Source organism: Vipera berus (assembly GCF_964194415.1).
Source record: "Vipera berus genome assembly, chromosome: 13".
Classification (NCBI taxonomy): Eukaryota; Metazoa; Chordata; class Lepidosauria; order Squamata; family Viperidae; genus Vipera; species Vipera berus.
Window position 1 is genome coordinate 9,391,935 of NC_138216.1, and position 17,592 is coordinate 9,409,526.

Sequence of the window (17,592 nt, forward strand, 5' to 3'; positions counted from 1 at the left end):
CACAAAGACATGCTATGGCTCAGGTGGTTTCCTCTCTGCCCTGCCGGAACCAAGAGTAATGAGCGTGCACCATGAGCCTAGCGAGGTCCTTTCCTACTGTTGCCCGTTTTCCAGTTGCCTCGTCTTCTCATTCTCACGCTTCATTGGATACACCAGGATTCCTCATAGCTACCTTCATGCTCACTGCTATTGTTGGGCAACCCCCAGAAAGTCAAAAACAATGAAAATGCAGGGGTAGCTCGCTTACAGGAAGTCCCTGACTTACGACAATTGAGCCCCAAATTTCTGTTAATCGAGACACATGTTTTGCCCCAATCACTTTTTCCAGTGCCGTTGTAATTTTGAACGGTCACTAAGCAAACTGTCGTAAGTCGAGGATTAACCGTATTACCCTGTGTGAAGGTATTACCCTGCGCTGTGCTAAGCTGTAATGCAGCTGGTGCGGCTTCATATTTTAAAACCTGACCAAAATATGATTTACTCCTCTGTGATCCAGGACAACATACAAACCAGGTTGCTGTTTCTTTTCAGAGCCATCCCAAATGAAAGAGAATAATCTCTGTAAGGTGTTTTAGCAATAGCAAGCAGTAGCATTTAGACTTATATACCGCTTCATAGTGCTTTACAGCCTCTCTAAGCGGTTTACAGAGTCAGCATATGTCCCCCAACAATCTGGGTCCTCATTTTACCGACCTCGGAAGGATGGAAGGCTGAGTCAACCTTGAACTGGTGAGAATCGAACTGCTGGCAGTCGGCAGAGTTAGCCTGCAATACTGCATTCTAACCACTGTGCCACCGCGGCTCAGGAAAAGGCGTTTTAGCCGTAAGTTCTGCAAGAACTTCATATTGGACTCAGGAGGGATAAGGAAGGGTAAATTTGTCAGTGCCAACTGCTATCCAAGGCAGGCTTGTTTGAACCTTTCATTCTTCTCATACCATGGACAAAGACCAGAAACTCCTAGCCTGGCAGAGACCAAAAATAAATGATTGGACAGGTTAAGTGTGGGTACAGCCTCACGGCCCAGATTCTGATTTGAATTTGGGCATAAGGATGAACAAATCCCATTTTGGATAGATGGTAGTTCTGACAGTTGACCTCTTAGATGACAAAGTTGTCCGCCTGTCCCGCGGGTGACTAGAGTGCACAAGAAAAGACCAAGCAAGCCGGTTTTCCAGCCAGAGACGGTAACAGCTTTTAATTAGACAAGTCAGCACACCTGTTAAGACAAATAACTGCTTGCCTCTTTCTGGAAATTCCTTCACATACCCGCTGGGGAGAACAATTTTCCTTGAGAAATTAAAACTGTGCGCGCCAGCCAGAGCTTCACTATTTATGGTGGATCTGCTGTTTTTCTCCTGCCGTGACTATTTACATTACAGTACCACGTTGTGATCAACCAGGAGGCCAGGAGTAACTTGGGGCTTTACAATACGGACAGGTGAGCCCAAGTCCAGAAAGGCAGTCTGATTATTTATAGATTTGTACATTATACAATACATACATATACACAGAGAGAGGTTTGTGTGTTTACACAGATACATTGCTCTCTGAAGTATTAAAAATTGATCGGCCTCCATTCTATAAAAAAATACCTAACTCTACAAGGTAGAAAAAGAAAAGAAAAAAAAAATCTTTCTCTTTCCAAGTATACACTGATTTACACCCAAAGTTTCTTCTGGAAATGTTACAGTATGTGGATTCTTCCTGCAAACTCTTTTTTTTTTTGGAGGTACAGAGATACTGGATATTAGTAAGCGTGTAAGAATGTTTGGGGTTTGAGAATCCCTTTATAGTGGAACGACGTTTCTGCGTTTCTCTGACCATTTCACCTCCACGTGCAAGCCATTTGGAAACCATTAATAGGGGAATCTGCTGATTTCTTTTTTTAAATTCCAACGGCCTGGTTCAAGGAACTGCAAAGTAGGCCAGTGGCCCGACAGTTGGATCAAGGGTGAGAAAGCAAAAGTCAGTGGCTTTGGCCTAGAGCTATTCCACCCTTCTCTGCCAGGGGCATTTTCAAACTAGCATTATGTGACTTTCATCATACTGTCCATGAAGGGACTCAAGAACTCAACAGCTTGATGATTCCAAAGAAGGGAGAGGAATAGCACATGATCTCTTACACCCCAGGAAAACCTATCTGCATATGTGGGTCACTCAGACACGAGTCTGGTTGCCCCATACGTTGTGTGTCCAAGTTGCACAATTGCTTTAGAGAGGTGGACACCGGAGGAGAGACAGAAGGCGGCATGTGTAGAAATGTACAACCTCACCTCCCCATGGGCTTCTGAAGGTTCTCTCTAAAATAAAGCATCTGTGAAGCAGGATTCGCTCACGAGAGGTATAAGATGCCCTTTTCAAGTTCCAAACAGTGGCATTTAAAATAATAACCCCAAGAAGCAAGCCTCTTTTAAAACACATTTCAAAGGCTAGATTTAAAACACATTGAAAAGCTTTTCTTTTTTTCAGGGGAAATAGTAGCCTGCTACGGGCAAAATTCATCTTCTTCCCTAAAATTTAGGTTGGAGGGAAAGTTGACTTGTCCCCAATTGCTTGTTTATCAGACTTCCATCAATATACAAAACTACTTCAACGGGAGAAGGGAGAAGAGCAGAAGAGTTTTGTGCAGATTCTGTTTTTCCTCACCTTCCCAAAGGTATAAGATGCAAAGCTAAACTAATAATAATTCGGTGTTTCTATTAGAGCTTGAACAGGTCCTTCTAAGCCATGTGATGTGTTGGTGCCAACAGACAAAACAACTCAGTTCTTCCGGTCTGTAATGTCTCCCCCCTTTCTTCCTTCCCCGTTTTTATTATTTAACCAACACATCCGTTGCCCTTCTCGCCTTAAAGTGGTTTAACTGAACGAAAACACCAAATGAAAAAGGGTGTGAGATGGAAGGATGGAAGGAATCGGTTGCCGCAAAGAGGGATGAAGAATCAGCTCCGCTTCCACATTCAGCATCATCAGCTGAGCTTCCTCCTCCTCCTCCTCCAGCACGGCCATCGCCAGCTTGGCCCCAACAACCAACTTCATCACCAGGGCTGCCACCCACCAAATCATCCAGAAGACCAAGGCCTGGGTTTGATCTCTTCCTCTTTCCCCCCCCCCCCGCGCCCCTTTCACATCAGCCCACCATAAAGCCACCTCTGCGGAATGGCTCCCCTCCCTGGAGCCCCTGCAATTCATCGAGTTTTAAGGCAGACAAGCCAAGAACGGGAGCTCCGCCTTGTGCAAAATGGTGCGAGAGACACGGAACCGGGCCGGAGTTCAAGGCAGCCCCCTTTTTCCTTTCCACTGGCCAAAGAACCCAGACAGCTTCAAAAAGGAGGGTGATCGGAGGGCTGATGATGAAGGTGAGATGATTAAACAGAGAGGCCGGGGAAGGCAGGGTCAGGAAGGGATCTGAGAGCGTCTTCCTTTTACTGCCGTGCTACAACTTCCAGGTGCCGAGGGATCCAGCTACCTCCCACGCAGCACAAGCCTGCTTCTGTTGCTTGTGGACAGGAGAAGTTTCCAAGAAGGCTATTTGAAGGGGCCACCCAGATTCTGCTCCGTTCCTGCAAAAGAGGGGCAGGTGTATGTTCACCCCCACCCTCACCCCTTCTTCTGTGACTCTCTTTCTTTTTTCTAAATTCTAAATCCTAGCCCAGTTCCCACAAGCCAGAGGGTTCCAAAACCCATTACAATCCGGACAGCCTTACTTTAATGGCTGGTCCTCTCTCTCTCTCTCTTTCTCCACCCCAAGTTCACTACGGTCTGCCACCCAACCACTCCAGCCGTGAGGTTTCCTGCGCCTTCTCCATAGAGTGAGGACTTGGCCAGTATTTCCTTCTTCCAAGTAGCAAATCCGCCACACCCACGTGACGCCGGGTTTGTGTTGTTCTCAACTCTTAAGTCTCCTACTTGACTTCCAGGATGGACGGGTTGGTTTCCATGATGGCCACAATGATTCGGTCAATGTAGTCTTGGAGTCGAAAGTTGATCTCTTCTTGCTTCTGGATTGCCTCCATCAGCTGGAGAGGAAAAGAATCCAGCTTATTTTTTTATTCCCTCCCCCCCACCGGCCCAAATTTTACAAAAAGTTTAACGAAAATCTGAAAATGAAAGGGGTATCGTATAAAAGGTTGAAAGGGTGCAATGTGTAGCTGGGCAGCTAAAACATGCAGTGAGATTAGCAAAGACCAAGACCACAAAGTCAACACTTTTTAATGTATCTTTTTCCCCTTCTAGCCCACACTTCCCCCCCTTTTTCCCCCTCTCCTAGTCCCCATTGTTTTTGTTTTTATTTGCATTTTATATTCTGATAAATTAATACAGTGTGGATACCTAATAGTTCTATTCTTTAGCCTTCATTTAAGTTAGCTGGTATACTGGTATAAGACCCAAGCTTATTACTGGAAGAGCACTCTATTATGTCCTCAGTGCAGGAATATCTAATGCCAGGCAATAAATGGGTCACTGGCGGGGATTTACCAAGTCTTTGAAGTAAAATATTTATGGCAGATGTGGCTGGAAGAATTATCAAGGCATCTTCAATGGGTCTGGTTTTCTAGCACCCCAAGAGCCACTGAAGCTGGTGCATTAGTCCGAAGCATTCCTCAAGCTGCATTCTTGGAAATGCAACAGAGCTATGCAACGTTTTGGATTCCCTGAAGGACACCTATCTTCAGCTCATTAAAGCAGCCCTGTCTGTTTCCAGGACTGTATGGCAGCACACCCTAGAAAACAATCCCATCCCGATAGGAAATCTACACCAGATTATCTCTCATTTGCTTTGCTGTGGATTCCAAGCAGCCTTTCAGAACTGAAGTGGTTCTCAGGAAACATGGGAAGAAACACAGCTAAATGTCATCAGATAAATGAAGCTTTTTAGCTCTGAGCCAGGGCTCTCAAATTTTTGGCAACTTTTAAGACTTGTGGACTTCAGCTCCAAGAATTGCCCAGCCAGCATGGCTGGCTGAGGAATTCTGGGAGTTGAAGTCTACAAGTTTTAAAGTTAAAGCTTTGGACAGCCTTCCCCAACACGGTGTTTAAAAATACACCTGGGGTTAGAGAGAGCTCCATGCAGAATCTCTCAGGACTATATATATATATATATATATAAAGAAATGGCTTGGAGGTTTTATACAGCCCTGATCTATGGGCTATATCCCTTCATAATAGGCTCACCTACAGTAACTTTCTAAAGACAGTTATGAGTTCCTAAAGAAAAAAAGGATCTGGTAAATACTTAGTTTTATCAGCGAGATAAAACAGAAATCCTTCAAGCGTCTGTCAAAACCAAAGCAGCCCTTTTCTAATGTGGATTCTCTTAAATTGCCTCTCCCAACACACTCAGCTCCACCTTTCTTGCTTGCAGGGAAATAGTCCCGGAAAGTCCCAGTGAAGTTGCCACCTTTACCTCGTCTCTGGAGACCGAGCTGATTTCCGCAGCCAGAGATTCAGAGAAGGAAGCCGAGAAGAGATTCTTGGCACCTTGAATACTGAGGTTTATGATCTGCCCATTCAGCTCATCATTCTGCTCCTTCAAGTTTCGGTTGTCCTGTTTGCAGAGAAAATCCCCCTCTGGTCACCTGGGTTTCTGCTTTAACCAGGAGGCCAGACGTAGCTGCCTTCCACAGAGGCCAACCACCCAGAGCTCTTCTGACCAAGGTTCTCTCTGTTCGAATCTTTCTCCAAGTCCTCACCCCATGATTGTTTTAACTAGACCAGGGGTAGGCAACCTTGGCTCTTTTATGACTCGTGGACTTCAACTCCCAGAATTCCTGAGCCAGCATGGCTCAGCTTGGAAACCTCTCCCTTTCCCCTCAGCGTGGCTGGCTGAGGAATTCTGGGAGTTGAAGTCCACGAGTCATAAAGCGGCCTAGGCCTAGGTCAGGCAACCTTGGCTCTTTTATGACTCGTGGACTTCAACTCCCAGAATTCCTGAGCCACCATGGCTCAGCTTGGAAACCTCTCCCTTTCCCCTCAGCATGGCTGGCTCAGGAATTCTGGGAGTTGAAGTCCACGAGTCATAAAAGAGCCAAGGTTGCCTACCCCTAGATGGTTGCCCTTGGCATATCAGGAATTCTGGGAGTTGAAGTCCACGAGTCATAAAAGAGCCAAGGTTGCCTACCCCTAGATGGTTGCCCTTGGCATATCAGGAATTCTGGGAGTTGAAGTCCACGAGTCATAAAAGAGCCAAGGTTGCCTACCCCTAGATGGTTGCCCTTGGCATATCAAGAATTCTGGGAGTTGAAGTCCATGAGTCATAGAAGAGCCAAGGTTGCCTACCCCTGAACTAGACGGTTGCCCTTGGCATATCAGGCACTGGGGAAATTCAGGCAGTTCCAATGAGTATCCAGATTTATTCCAAGTCTAAGCTCTCTACAAGATTGGCGTTGAAAGGAAATGAGTGGGAGATAAGAGAGGCATTCAAGGTGGGCTGGACTTAGATCTCTTGCGGGTGTGCAGGGACTCATCACTAATGACGGGTTTGACCCCTCCCTCGGCCTCAGCCTGTGTCATCTCCTCCATGGGATCTTCTGCAGGCTCCATCTCTCCAGTAACCCATGCTAGCTGGGGAATTCTGGGAGTTGAAGTCCACACACCTTAAAGTTGCTAAGGTGGAGAAACACTGCTTTAAGCCCATGCCCACACCTCATTCCTCCAAAGATCGCAGAATGGATACTACTGCACGGAGCCACAGCTGTTAAAGAGCTTTTCCGCTTCCCTCCATCCCCTAAGATGGAGCAACACCATTGCAAGTGGGAAGAGTTTGTCTACCTGCTTGAGCCGTCTGATCTCTTGTTCCAGCTCATTCTCTCGCGCCCGGCTGTTGTATTCCTGCAGGCCGATGCTGCTGCTCCGGCCTCTTCGCTGCTCGGCTTCTAGCTTAAAGAGCTGCAGGTGTTCCAGCTGTTTCCTGAGGTCCTCAATCAGCTGCAAGGCAAGCAAACAAGCAAGATCAAGACCAACGGCATTTGCAATCAATTCATGCGGACGAGTTCATGCTGTATAAGAAAAGTCAGGCAGCAGAAAGCATAGACGTCAGCAAGGGTTCTTTTCACCCTCTCAAAGCCAACTTTTTTTTGTTGTCATTTAATTTGAACTGCACCCAGACGTAGGCCATTTCTGCTGTGTAACCCCCCCCCCTCTATTTCCTGCAGCTATCCTGCACTGAAGGGAGCCGATGGCAGATTGCAAATGGCTCGTGTCTGCAGAGGGACAAAAATATTTCAATTCAATAATTGCTGTCCAAGGTCCAAAGGCAAATGCAACGTCTATAAAATGTCCTCTGGACAGAAGGGTAAGATAGAAACCAGAGGGAGGAAGAATTCATTTTTTAGAATTGCTATGTGGTTCTTCCATGCACCTCAAGTTCGGGATGTTAGAAGTAGTCCTCAACTTACGACCGTTTATTTAGTGGCTATTCAAAGTTACAAGGGCGCTAAAAAAAAGTGACTCGTGCCTGTTTTTCACACTTAATGACCATTGCAGCATCCTTGTGGTCACGGGATCAGCCACTCGGCCACTGACTCATATTTATGACGGTCGCAGTGTCCCGGGGTCACGTGATCCCCTTTGGCGACCTTCTGACAAGCAAAATCAGTGGGGAAGCCAGAGGCACTTAACAACCGGGTTACGAACTTAACTTACTTGCAGTGATTCACCTAACAATTGTGGCAAGACAGTTGGTAAAATGGGACAAAACTCACTTAAACTTTTCACTTAGCAATGGAAATTTTCGGCTCAATTGTGGTCGCAAGTCGAGGACTACCTGTGTAGACCACATGATACAGTTCAGATCTTGCAGATATTTCTGCTGTTTATTCTGTTCCTCAAATCTTCTCCAGCCTCTTGACTGCAAAGGGAATCCTGATCTTGAAAACCGTGCAAAAGTTTGCAACCGCGCAAGAGTGTCGCGGTCTATTTGAGCTTCTGGAAACCAGCGGTGCCCCACCCCCCTCACCTCCTGCGTGGACTCTTTATCTTTCTGGAACTGGTGCCTCTCGTGGTTCAACTTCTCCCCCAGCTTTGTCTTGTTCTCCTGCTCTTCCGTGAGCTGGACGGCGAGATCTTCAATTTCATCCAACAACTTCTGCTTCTCCTAGAAGAAAGAAAAGGAGGAGTGGAATGAAACTGGGAATCTTCGAGCAGCTTCATCCCCGGGAGAAAAAAAAAAGGCTCAGATCCCTCAGGGCCAAAGCACAAGATTGGCACGCAAACAAGCTAGGTTTAATCTCACCCGCCTGACTTTACCTGCTGTCTATGTGCAGCAGAGCTAGACTGAGAAATTGGGCTAGTGGAGGCCAGCATCTGTCCCAGCTGTTACAGAGAAAGTACTGAATTCTTTTACACGGGGGATAGAACTCACTGAGAACAGCAAACTCAGCTAGCCATTTGGCCACAGAATTGTCCTCCAATCTTACTTTCCCGTTAAGCAGCTGCCATCTGCTGCCTCTGTTCTGCCCAACAATAAGGACTAGAGAAGAGTCAACAAAGCTTTGCAAGCTGCCAGGAGATGCTCCGGGAGGACATGAAGCAATGCTGCTGGTTACTGCGAGATAATGAAGGATTCATTTCTGCAAGACTCCCAGCACCCCATCATAACGTTCTGGGATACTGCAAAGGCTTGCATATCATCTGGGTTTAATAATATGGGGCAACATAATTGCTCAGTCCCTCAATATCTGAAGTGGGGTGGGGGGGAGGAGGAAGAGGAGAAAATTGCCTAAAAGATGTCGAGACTCTAGAAAGAGTACAGAGAAGAGCAACAAAGATGATTAGGGGACTGGAGGCTAAAACATATAGGGAACGATTGCTGGAATTGGGTATGTGTAGTTTAACGAAGAGAAGGGTGAGGGGTGACATGATAGCAGTGTTCCAATATCTCAGGGGCTGCTCCAAAGAAGAGGGAGTCAAGCTATTCTCCAAAGCCCCTGAAGGCAGGACAAGAAGCAACGGATGGAAACTAATCAAGGAGAGAAGCAACCTAGAACTAAGGAGAAACTTCCTGACAGTGAGAACAATTAACCAGTGGAACAACCTGCCTCCAGAAGCAGTGAATGCTCCAGCACTGGAAGTTTTTAAGAAGAGACCAGACAGCCATTTGTCTGAAATGCTACTATAGGGTTTCCTGCCTAAGCAAGGGGTTGGACTTGATGACGTCCAAGGTCCCTTACTACTACTACTACTACTACTACTTCTTCTTCTTCTTCTTCTTCTTCTTCTTCTTCTTCTTCTTCTTCTTCTTCTTCTTCTTCTTCTTCTTCTTCTTCTTCTTCTTCTTCTTCTTCTTCTTCTTCTTCTTCTTCTTCTTCTTCTTCTTCTTCTTCTTCTTCTTCTTCTTCTTCTTCTTATTATTATTATTATTATTATTATTATTATTATTATTATTATTATTATTATTATTATGAAAGTGCTCACCTCCTCCAGCCTCTCAATGTTGGCTTTGAGGCAAGGGACGCAGGATCGAAGTTCTCCATTTTCATTGTCCAGTTGATGCAACCTGCATATTTGCATAAACCCAAAGGCATGCTTAGAAATTGTATTTATTTATCTATTTAAAACATTCATCTAGCTTCCCATCTTATACCAAACTTTGAGTGGCTACCAACAGAAAATCAAAACAATATCTGTGTAATAAAACATAAAACCCACCTTAGAACTACCAAAACCATAAACATTAAAAACAAAAACTTTGCACCACCAAGTTAAACAGAAATCTATTCTGGAACGTTACCCCAACAGAGCGGCACAATGCCATGGATTCTAATTAATCAACACTGTTCAAAAAAAAATTTGCATCAAAAATGCAAAACGGGAAGCGATGCCAACTTCCTCCTGCTGTTTTTCGTATGACCTATATTAAAATTCCCATTATTCTTTTTGGGATTGTTCCATATTCTGTGCAACTGCAGACTGCTGAAAAAAATGGCTCTTCCCACAGAGGTGAAGGCAATTATGCTTCCTAGCCAAACTTTTTTTTCCTCTTCTTGTGTTCAGTTAAAACATCTTAGCCCAAATCTTCTGTAATCGTTCTCCTTTAAGATCTAGAAATCTAAATACGTCAGGTGTAGAATTTGACACCTGTGAATGAGTGAACATTGTGGGAGGGGGGGGGGTTAATACACCAAGTGCAGAAATATTCCCCCCACCACCACCACAATCCTGTCTGTCCCAAATGTTCCACCAACAGCGTTGAGCAGATACAATATTTGTTTTTAACCTCTGTAATGATTATTTCATCAGCTTCGGGAAATCAGACGTTCGATTTTTCTCCTGAGGTGATACACAAATGACAACAACCCAGGGACTCCCCATCGCTTGCAGGGACTGGTCCATCTTACTGGGCTTGTAGGTTTTCAATCTCCATGCTTTTTTCTCGTTCCATTCTGCTGAGCAGGTCTCTCTGTTTCCGGATTTCTTCCATAAGGATTTCATCAGATTTCATCTCTTGCTCTTTTAGCTGCTCTTCCAAGGCGTTCGCCCTGTCCAGAAGAAGAGGGGTATCGAGTTTAATGCCGCTTACTTAATGTCCCGTGAAAACTCAGGATCTATGGCATACAGACTCAAGGGAACTGGAGAGGTTTTTAATTTGGGATCCACAAAATCCGAGACTTATACCTGGATTTCTTTCAGACATTTATAAAGCGACAGAGGCGGCATACACGTTTAAGACATTTGGTGAAATGGGGGGCACACAATTTTAATAAGTAAATTCTAGATGGGGCCACAGATCTGGTAGCCCCTTTTCAGATTAACAGATGTTATTAAAAGGCACCCGCTTTTGTGAACTCCAGATCATTTCATCAAGGTGCACCGGGGGGGGGGGAGGAGGGTTTAATGTGAGGTAGGATTAAAATTGGAAGTAGAGAAGCTATTAATCTGAAAAAGAGCTACCAGACGCTTCCTGTGTTATTGGCTAATCTTTATGGTGCACTAAGGCAGCTGCGAAATATGAAAAAGAGCTGAAAAATGGTAACATTTCTACACTCCAGGGTACATAGTGTAGGAGATAACCAAGCTGAGCCCACGGGAGGGGTCAAACGGGTCATAAGTTACGAGTCTCCGCACACCCACAAGAGAACTAAATCCAGACCACCATGAATGCCTTTTTTTATCTCCCGCTTATTTCCCTTGACCGTTCGTTGGTCCAATTCTTGTAGACAGCTTAAGCTTGCAATAAATCTTCCCGCTCATTTGAACTGCCTGACTCTCCTGATTTCTCCAGCGCTTGACACCTAAGTTCTATTAGAAAATGTTCTCTTCACAATCCCTCTCTTAAATGCTTTTTAAAAGGCAGACCCCAATTTTATTAGTGCTTGCCTTGAGCATTAATTAAATCGTTGCGCCGCCTAACCCACTGAAGTCCTATTGAGAAAAAGTTGTGTTGAAAAAGCCGCTGTATGAAGAAACATAACAATAGTGTCAGCCTGCCTACAAAAATGCTGAATTTCTAATCCGGGTTTTCTGGCTGTTCTGCAAGCATTGTAAGCGAAGCCCCACTCCATAAGGGTCAACGTCTCAACCACAGCACAAAACTGGGCCCCCGCTCTTTCCAAACGGACAGATCTGTTTCTTCAAGGCGTACCTGTGCACCAGCTGAAGGTTTTCTTGCTTTAACCGGCTCTGCTGCTCCCCATTGGCCGCTGTGTCCTTTTCCAGCTCTGTCACTCTTTTCTCTAAGAAGATGACCTGGACCAGGGGCATTGACAAAATCCCCATCAGTCAATTGCAAAAGGCAGCCTTACTTGGAACAGGTAGCATCCTGCAACTATAGCTTTAATATTCTGAAACGACGTCTCTGCCTGTCACAGGTCCTCGGAAAGGACTTGATAAGTGGGTAAAAATGCCAAAATCCAACCATAGTAATACAGACGACCGCTTGCCGCATCACAGCCCAGACTTAAAAATTGTTGAAAGGCCAAAAAAAGTGGACTGTGAATATGGTAGTGCCCGGAGACGGCAGAATGGAAAAGGAAAAAAAGGAAAAAAAAACTGTAGAAAATCAGAAAATAGAAAGACCTGCAAGCAGAAGTAGAATGGCTGTGGCAAAAGAAAGCAAAGGTAGTACCAATAATAATAGTCCCTTTAGGTGCAATCCCAAAAGAACTGGAGCACCACTTGAACGCCATCGGCATTGACAAAAATCCCTATCAGTCAATTGCAAAAAGGCAGCCTTACTCAGAACAACTTACATCCTGCGATGAGACCTCTAAACCATAAAACAGAGTTCCCCAACATTCCCGGCTTTGTTGGACCGGCAGGGAGGCGGAGGGGATGGTTCGTGCAAGCGGCCAGCAAATGCATGCAGCTCCTTTTCCACAAGCGGCGTGCACACACACCTGCCGCTCATGCAAATGGAACACACGCACATATGCTCGCACACTGCTCGCACATGGGGATGCACATACACATGCTCCTTGGCTGTTTCCATGGCCCAGTTGCAAACCTATCATGGCCCACAGGTTGGGGACCCCTGCCCTAAAACAGCTACACCTGCCTATCCCAGGTCCTTGGGAAAGACTCGATGGGTGGATTAAAATGGCAAATTGAGTCTGAACATCTGGCTGACCGTGTGACCAACTATAACAAGAATAATAAAAGCCACAGGATGAGTGGATGAGATCCTTCCCTCCCTGCTCCCTCCCACTCTGTGTATGTGCACGCATGTGTGTGTCCTCTAGTCAGTTAAAGACACCCATGCACAATCTCCTTCGGTTCCAGACACACACACACACACACACACACACACACACACACACACACACACGGGTACCTTATCAGTTATATCCTCCTCCAGACCCTCAGAGCTCTTCTGAAAAGGTTGTTCTATATTATCCATCGAAAAGCTTCCTGTCTGATGCAAGTGCCTGTACGCAAGACAGAGGAATGCAAACAAAAGCAAGGCTACCATCATCACAACAGACAATGGGTAACCAGTGCCGGCTTTCATCAATGAAATCATATTCATCCTATTTCAATTTCCTAGCTTGGAGGCTCCCATCTGCGGTGACCCGCCAGATTTTTTGGTGGGCTTCTAAGCTCCGAAAGCAATCTGGCAGGTTTTAGGTTGGCTCTAGAGCAAAAGAACGAATGGACAGAACTTTACCCTTTTAATACTTTCGCTCTTTGGAATATGGGGTAATCGAGCCCTCACTTTCGGCACGCGATCTCTTTTTTTTTTTAATCTTCACACTCCAAAGCGATAAAGAGAAAAGGGTCGGGGCAGGTCGAGTTGCAGCAAGATAGTGAAATAGCTCTCCTGAGATCAGCAGCGGAGGTTAACTGGACCGCTAACACGTCACCCGGCTTCCGTGTTGTGGTCCAAAGTCCGCCATTTTATGGCAAGTCATTTGGTCCAGACGTTTCTCAATTAGTAATAGAATTTATCATTAAACAGGTGTTCAATAAGCTATCCGGTGATAAAGAAGCAAGTCTGGCGCAGGAAATCTCTGTTGCCCAGCAAGAGATAACTTGTCAAGTAAATTTTGCCCCATTTTATGACCTTTCTTGCCACACAGCTGTTCAGTGAATCACTGCAGCTGCTTAGTTAGCAACCCGGTTGTTAAGTGAATCTCACCTTCCCCCACTGGCTTTGCTTGTCAGAAGGTCACAAAAGGGGATCGCGTGACCCCGGGGATGTCGCAACGGTCATAAATACATGCTAGTTTGCCAAGTGTCTCCATTTTGATCAGCTGACAGTGGGGAGGCTGTAATGGTCTTAAGCGTGAAAAATGGTCACAAGTCCCTGCGAAACCTCACCGCATCTCTATTTTCTATTTTCTTTGGAGGTTTTTTTTTCCCCCTTTACTTCCTAGTCCAGCCCTCAACCTTGGGTTTTTCTAGGGGGTCTCCTGTCCATGCATTCACACAAATGTAGGACTACTTAGCGTCTAAGGCCAAAGAGAGTTGATCAGATGCTGTTGCCAGCTGACACTTAATATTATCCTCCCAATTTCAGACGAGAAGAACCCGGAGCGTACGGCTAGTTTGAAGGGCGCTAACTGGCTGAAGCATCCGCTTCTCCGCCAGAGAAAGTTAGGGAAGGGTGGGGGGGGGAAACATACTTCATCTAAAAGGACAATTAAAATAATTTAATAATTTAATTTAATAATTTAATTTGTATACCGCCCTTCTCCCGGAGGACTCAGGGCGGTGAACAGGGCAATACACAATAAAAATAGAATACAAAAATTAAAAAGCCATTAAACATGATGCCCATAAAATTAATACATATTAAAATTAAAACTATTTATAAAAACCCAACCCCATCCCGTCAGACCAGGCCAGCTTGTTCGAAAAAGAAAGTTTTGAGATCGCGCCGGAAGGAGCGAAGGTCGGGGGCCATCCGGAGCTCAACCGGTAAGCGGTTCCAGAGGTCTGGCGCGCCCACAGAGAACGCTCTCCCCCTGGGGGCCACCAATCGGCAATAAAACAAAAACAAGAAATAATTCTGGGCAGCATCTTCCAGCAGATCCCCCCCCCCCGCTAAGTTAGAACAGTGGGGGAAAGTGCTGCCGTGGCTAAGAAGCTGCCAAGGTATTGGAATTTTATACTGGCGCCATTTTGGTAATGGCAGGAGGCCCACAGGGACACAGGAACGTAAGCCTTTGGATAGTCTCTCTCTGTCAACCGCAACCTGCAGCCTTTGCAACGGGTAGCAAAATGGGAGGGGAAAAGATGGCCCAATTCAACCTCCTTTTCTTGCAAGGTAAGACAAAAGAAGCACCTGGATTTCAGAAAGGGATCTTGAAGGCCAAATACAGGTTCTTGGAAAGGACATGGGGAATTTCTCAGCCGTGTTTATCATTGAGGCAGATTCTCTCGTAATAACCTGCAACGCTTCTTCCCAGGCTTCAGCTCCACCAGGGCTAAGTGACCGTTCGTGAGAGAAGCTGACTTGTCCCCTTCCTTGTTCTTTGTATTGGATCACCCTTTGTTTTCCCACAAACTCTTGACACGGAGTCAGAGCGATTCAACTCACTCCTCAGCCTGTTTTCGCATCTAGTTGCTGGCAAAGATATCTCCCAGGAACTAGATGAAAAATGGGCTCGGGAGTGGGTTGAATATCCCCCCCCCCAATATGCCTCTTCTCACAGATGCACGTTGGCAGCCAATGCAGGGATGGCATCTCTAATATCAAGAGCACAATCTGGTGGTTTTCATTCAATCAGAATAGAGCTGGAAGGGACCCTGGAGGTCATCTAGTCCAACCCCCTGCTCAGGCAGGAAACCCTATACCATTTCAGACAAATGGCTGGCCAGTCTCTTCTTAAAAACTTCCTGTGTTGGAGCATTCACAGCTTCTGGAGGCTGGTTGTTCCACTGGTTAATTGTTCTGACTGTCAGGAAGTTTCTCCTTAGTTCTAGGTTGCGTCTCTCCTTGATTAGTTTCCATCTGTTGCTTCTTGTCCTGCTTTCAGGTGCTTTGGAGAATAGCTTGACTCCCTCTTCTTTGGGGCAGCCCCTGAGATATTGGAACACTGCTATCCTGTCCCCCCTCGTCCTTCTCTTCCTTAAACTAGACATACCCAGTTCCAGCAACCGTTCCTTATAGGTTTTGGCCTCCAGTCCTCCAATTATCACTAGTTAATTAAAAAGTTGGGAGGGACCTTGGAGGTCATGTAGTCCAACCCTCTGCTCAGGCAGGAAACCCTATACCATTACAGACAAATGGCTGTCCAGCCTCTTCTTAAAAACTTCCAGTGTTGGAGCATTCAGAGCTTCTGGAGACAGGTTGTTCCGCTGGTTAATTGTTCTGACTGTCAGGAAGTTTCTCCTTAGTTCTAGGTTGCTTCTCTCCTTGATTAGTTTCCATCCGTTGCTTCTTGTCCTGCCTTCAGGGGCTTTGGAGAATAAGTTCACAACCACCCCCCCCCCAATCTTCTTTGTGGCAACTTCTCAAATATTGGAACAATGCTATATCATGTCACCCCTAGTCCTTCTTTTCTCTAGCTTATATCCTCCTTCCCCAAGATTTGCCAAAATTCCCCCTGGGACCCCTACCCCCCCAAAAAAAAATCATCCTTCATGGGATCTTTGCTCCCGCCTGCTCAGTTGAGCAAAGGATACACCCACCCACCCACCCCGTCCGAAGCTGAGAACCTGCAAACCAGCCAACCACCTGAACTGCTCTGCTTTGGAGATCTTTATGGTTCAGAGAAAGCAATGGTTCCACACAGCATCCTCGGAGTTTGGAGTAACAATTAGTCCCCCTTTCCCTCTTCCCCCCCCCCGCCCCCCACGAGAAGAAACTGCACGAGGAAAGCAGGATCACTTCCAAACAAGGGGAAAGAACGAGAGAAATAAACGTCCTCTTACCTTGCTACCTTTCTGCTGGAGAGTCTCTTGTTCGGGCTGTGGAACGAACAACAGGAAAACTAAGTCAGGAAAGCCGACACCAACGAGCCACAGTGAAACAGGAAGCAAAGACAGAGCAGGAGGGCCGTATCTTTTACAATTTGCGGCACAGCACACAGACACATCGCCCGCACGCGCTCCAGTTGCATGCATCGCACTCCCTCGGTCTTAGCCCTCTGGGCAAGCCAACCTTTTGAAGCCCTCTCAAGGGCGCCTTCTCAGAGGACCACCAAGGCTGGAACGGGTGAACCAGTTTCTCCCAATCTCCACATCTTTTGGACGAGTGGGCTTCAACTCCCAGAAATCCCCAGCCAGCAAAGCTTTTCTCTGGCTAAGGGCGAGACCTCTCTTTGAGTGGCATGCCAAGGAGGTAATAATCCAGATATTTAGTTGGAAGAAGACAAAACAAGGCTTCACAGAACTCGAAACCATTGGCCAACCGGCAATACAATTATTCCCCTGAATGTAACATTATTAACATTCTCCTACAAGAGAAGAAGGGGACGACAGAGAAGGAGGTGGCTGGATGGAGTCCCTGAAGCAGGAGGCCTGAGCTTAAAGGGACTCCAGAAGATGGAAGAGGACAGAAAGGCCTGGAGGAACGTTGTCCATGGGGTCGCGATGGGTCAGACACGACTTCGCAGCTAACAACAACAACATTAAAAAATACAATTCCACAGGAGGAGGAATTCAGGAGGTCAGAAGTACTTTGTACAAAGACATGAATGCATCTCTCTCTCTCTCTCTCTCTCTCTCTCTCTCTCTCTCTCTCTCTCTCTCTCTCTCTCTCTCTCTCTCTCTCTCTCTCTCTCGTGTCCACTTCTGAAGGTCTTTGCGTGTCAGATGGAGGAACTTCCCCATCAGTCTTCACCAACCAAGGCTCCACTCCAAAACTGGGGGAAGTTACAAAATTCTCACATGACCCTCTGCCTCCACCAGCAACCCTGGTACACCATACAGGGTAGTCCTTGACTTACAAACATCTGTTTATTGAGAGTGTGAAGTTGAAACAGCATTGAAAAAAGGGATTTATGACCGACCCTCACACTTATGACTGTCACAGCATCCCCAGGGTCATGTGATCCACATTCAGGCGCCTCCTAACTTGGCCTGTTTTTACCATTATTGCTTCATACGGTGATCACCATCTGCAAGCTTCCCAGACGGTTTCCGACAAGCAAAGTCAATGAGGGAAGCCAGCTTTGCTTAAAAACTGTGAAAAGGGGTGATAAAATCAGGTG

The 17,592-nt window shown here is 46.1% G+C and overlaps 1 protein-coding gene across 3 annotated transcripts in view; it reads right to left on the reverse strand.

Moving 5' to 3' along the window:
- Positions 1–1,178: 1,178 nt before the first annotated feature.
- RAB11FIP3 (RAB11 family interacting protein 3) overlaps positions 1,179–17,592 on the reverse strand; it is an 85,196-nt gene continuing 68,782 nt past the window's right edge. For 2 of the 3 annotated variants that reach the window (XM_081338375.1, XM_081338374.1), the window contains 10 exons: positions 16,313–16,348; positions 12,768–12,861; positions 11,580–11,683; positions 10,336–10,476; positions 9,413–9,494; positions 7,956–8,093; positions 6,770–6,925; positions 5,406–5,546; positions 3,908–4,017; positions 1,179–3,561 (listed from right to left, as the gene is read on the reverse strand). In XM_081338375.1, the coding sequence (XP_081194501.1) occupies positions 3,435–3,561; positions 3,908–4,017; positions 5,406–5,546; positions 6,770–6,925; positions 7,956–8,093; positions 9,413–9,494; positions 10,336–10,476; positions 11,580–11,683; positions 12,768–12,861; positions 16,313–16,348 (1,129 nt within the window). In that variant the 3' untranslated portion in view covers positions 1,179–3,434. Of the gene's footprint in view, positions 4,018–5,405; positions 5,547–6,769; positions 6,926–7,955; positions 8,094–9,412; positions 9,495–10,335; positions 10,477–11,579; positions 11,684–12,767; positions 12,862–16,312; positions 16,349–17,592 lie in introns of all 3 variants that reach the window. The other variant, XM_081338376.1, reaches the window with a different exon arrangement.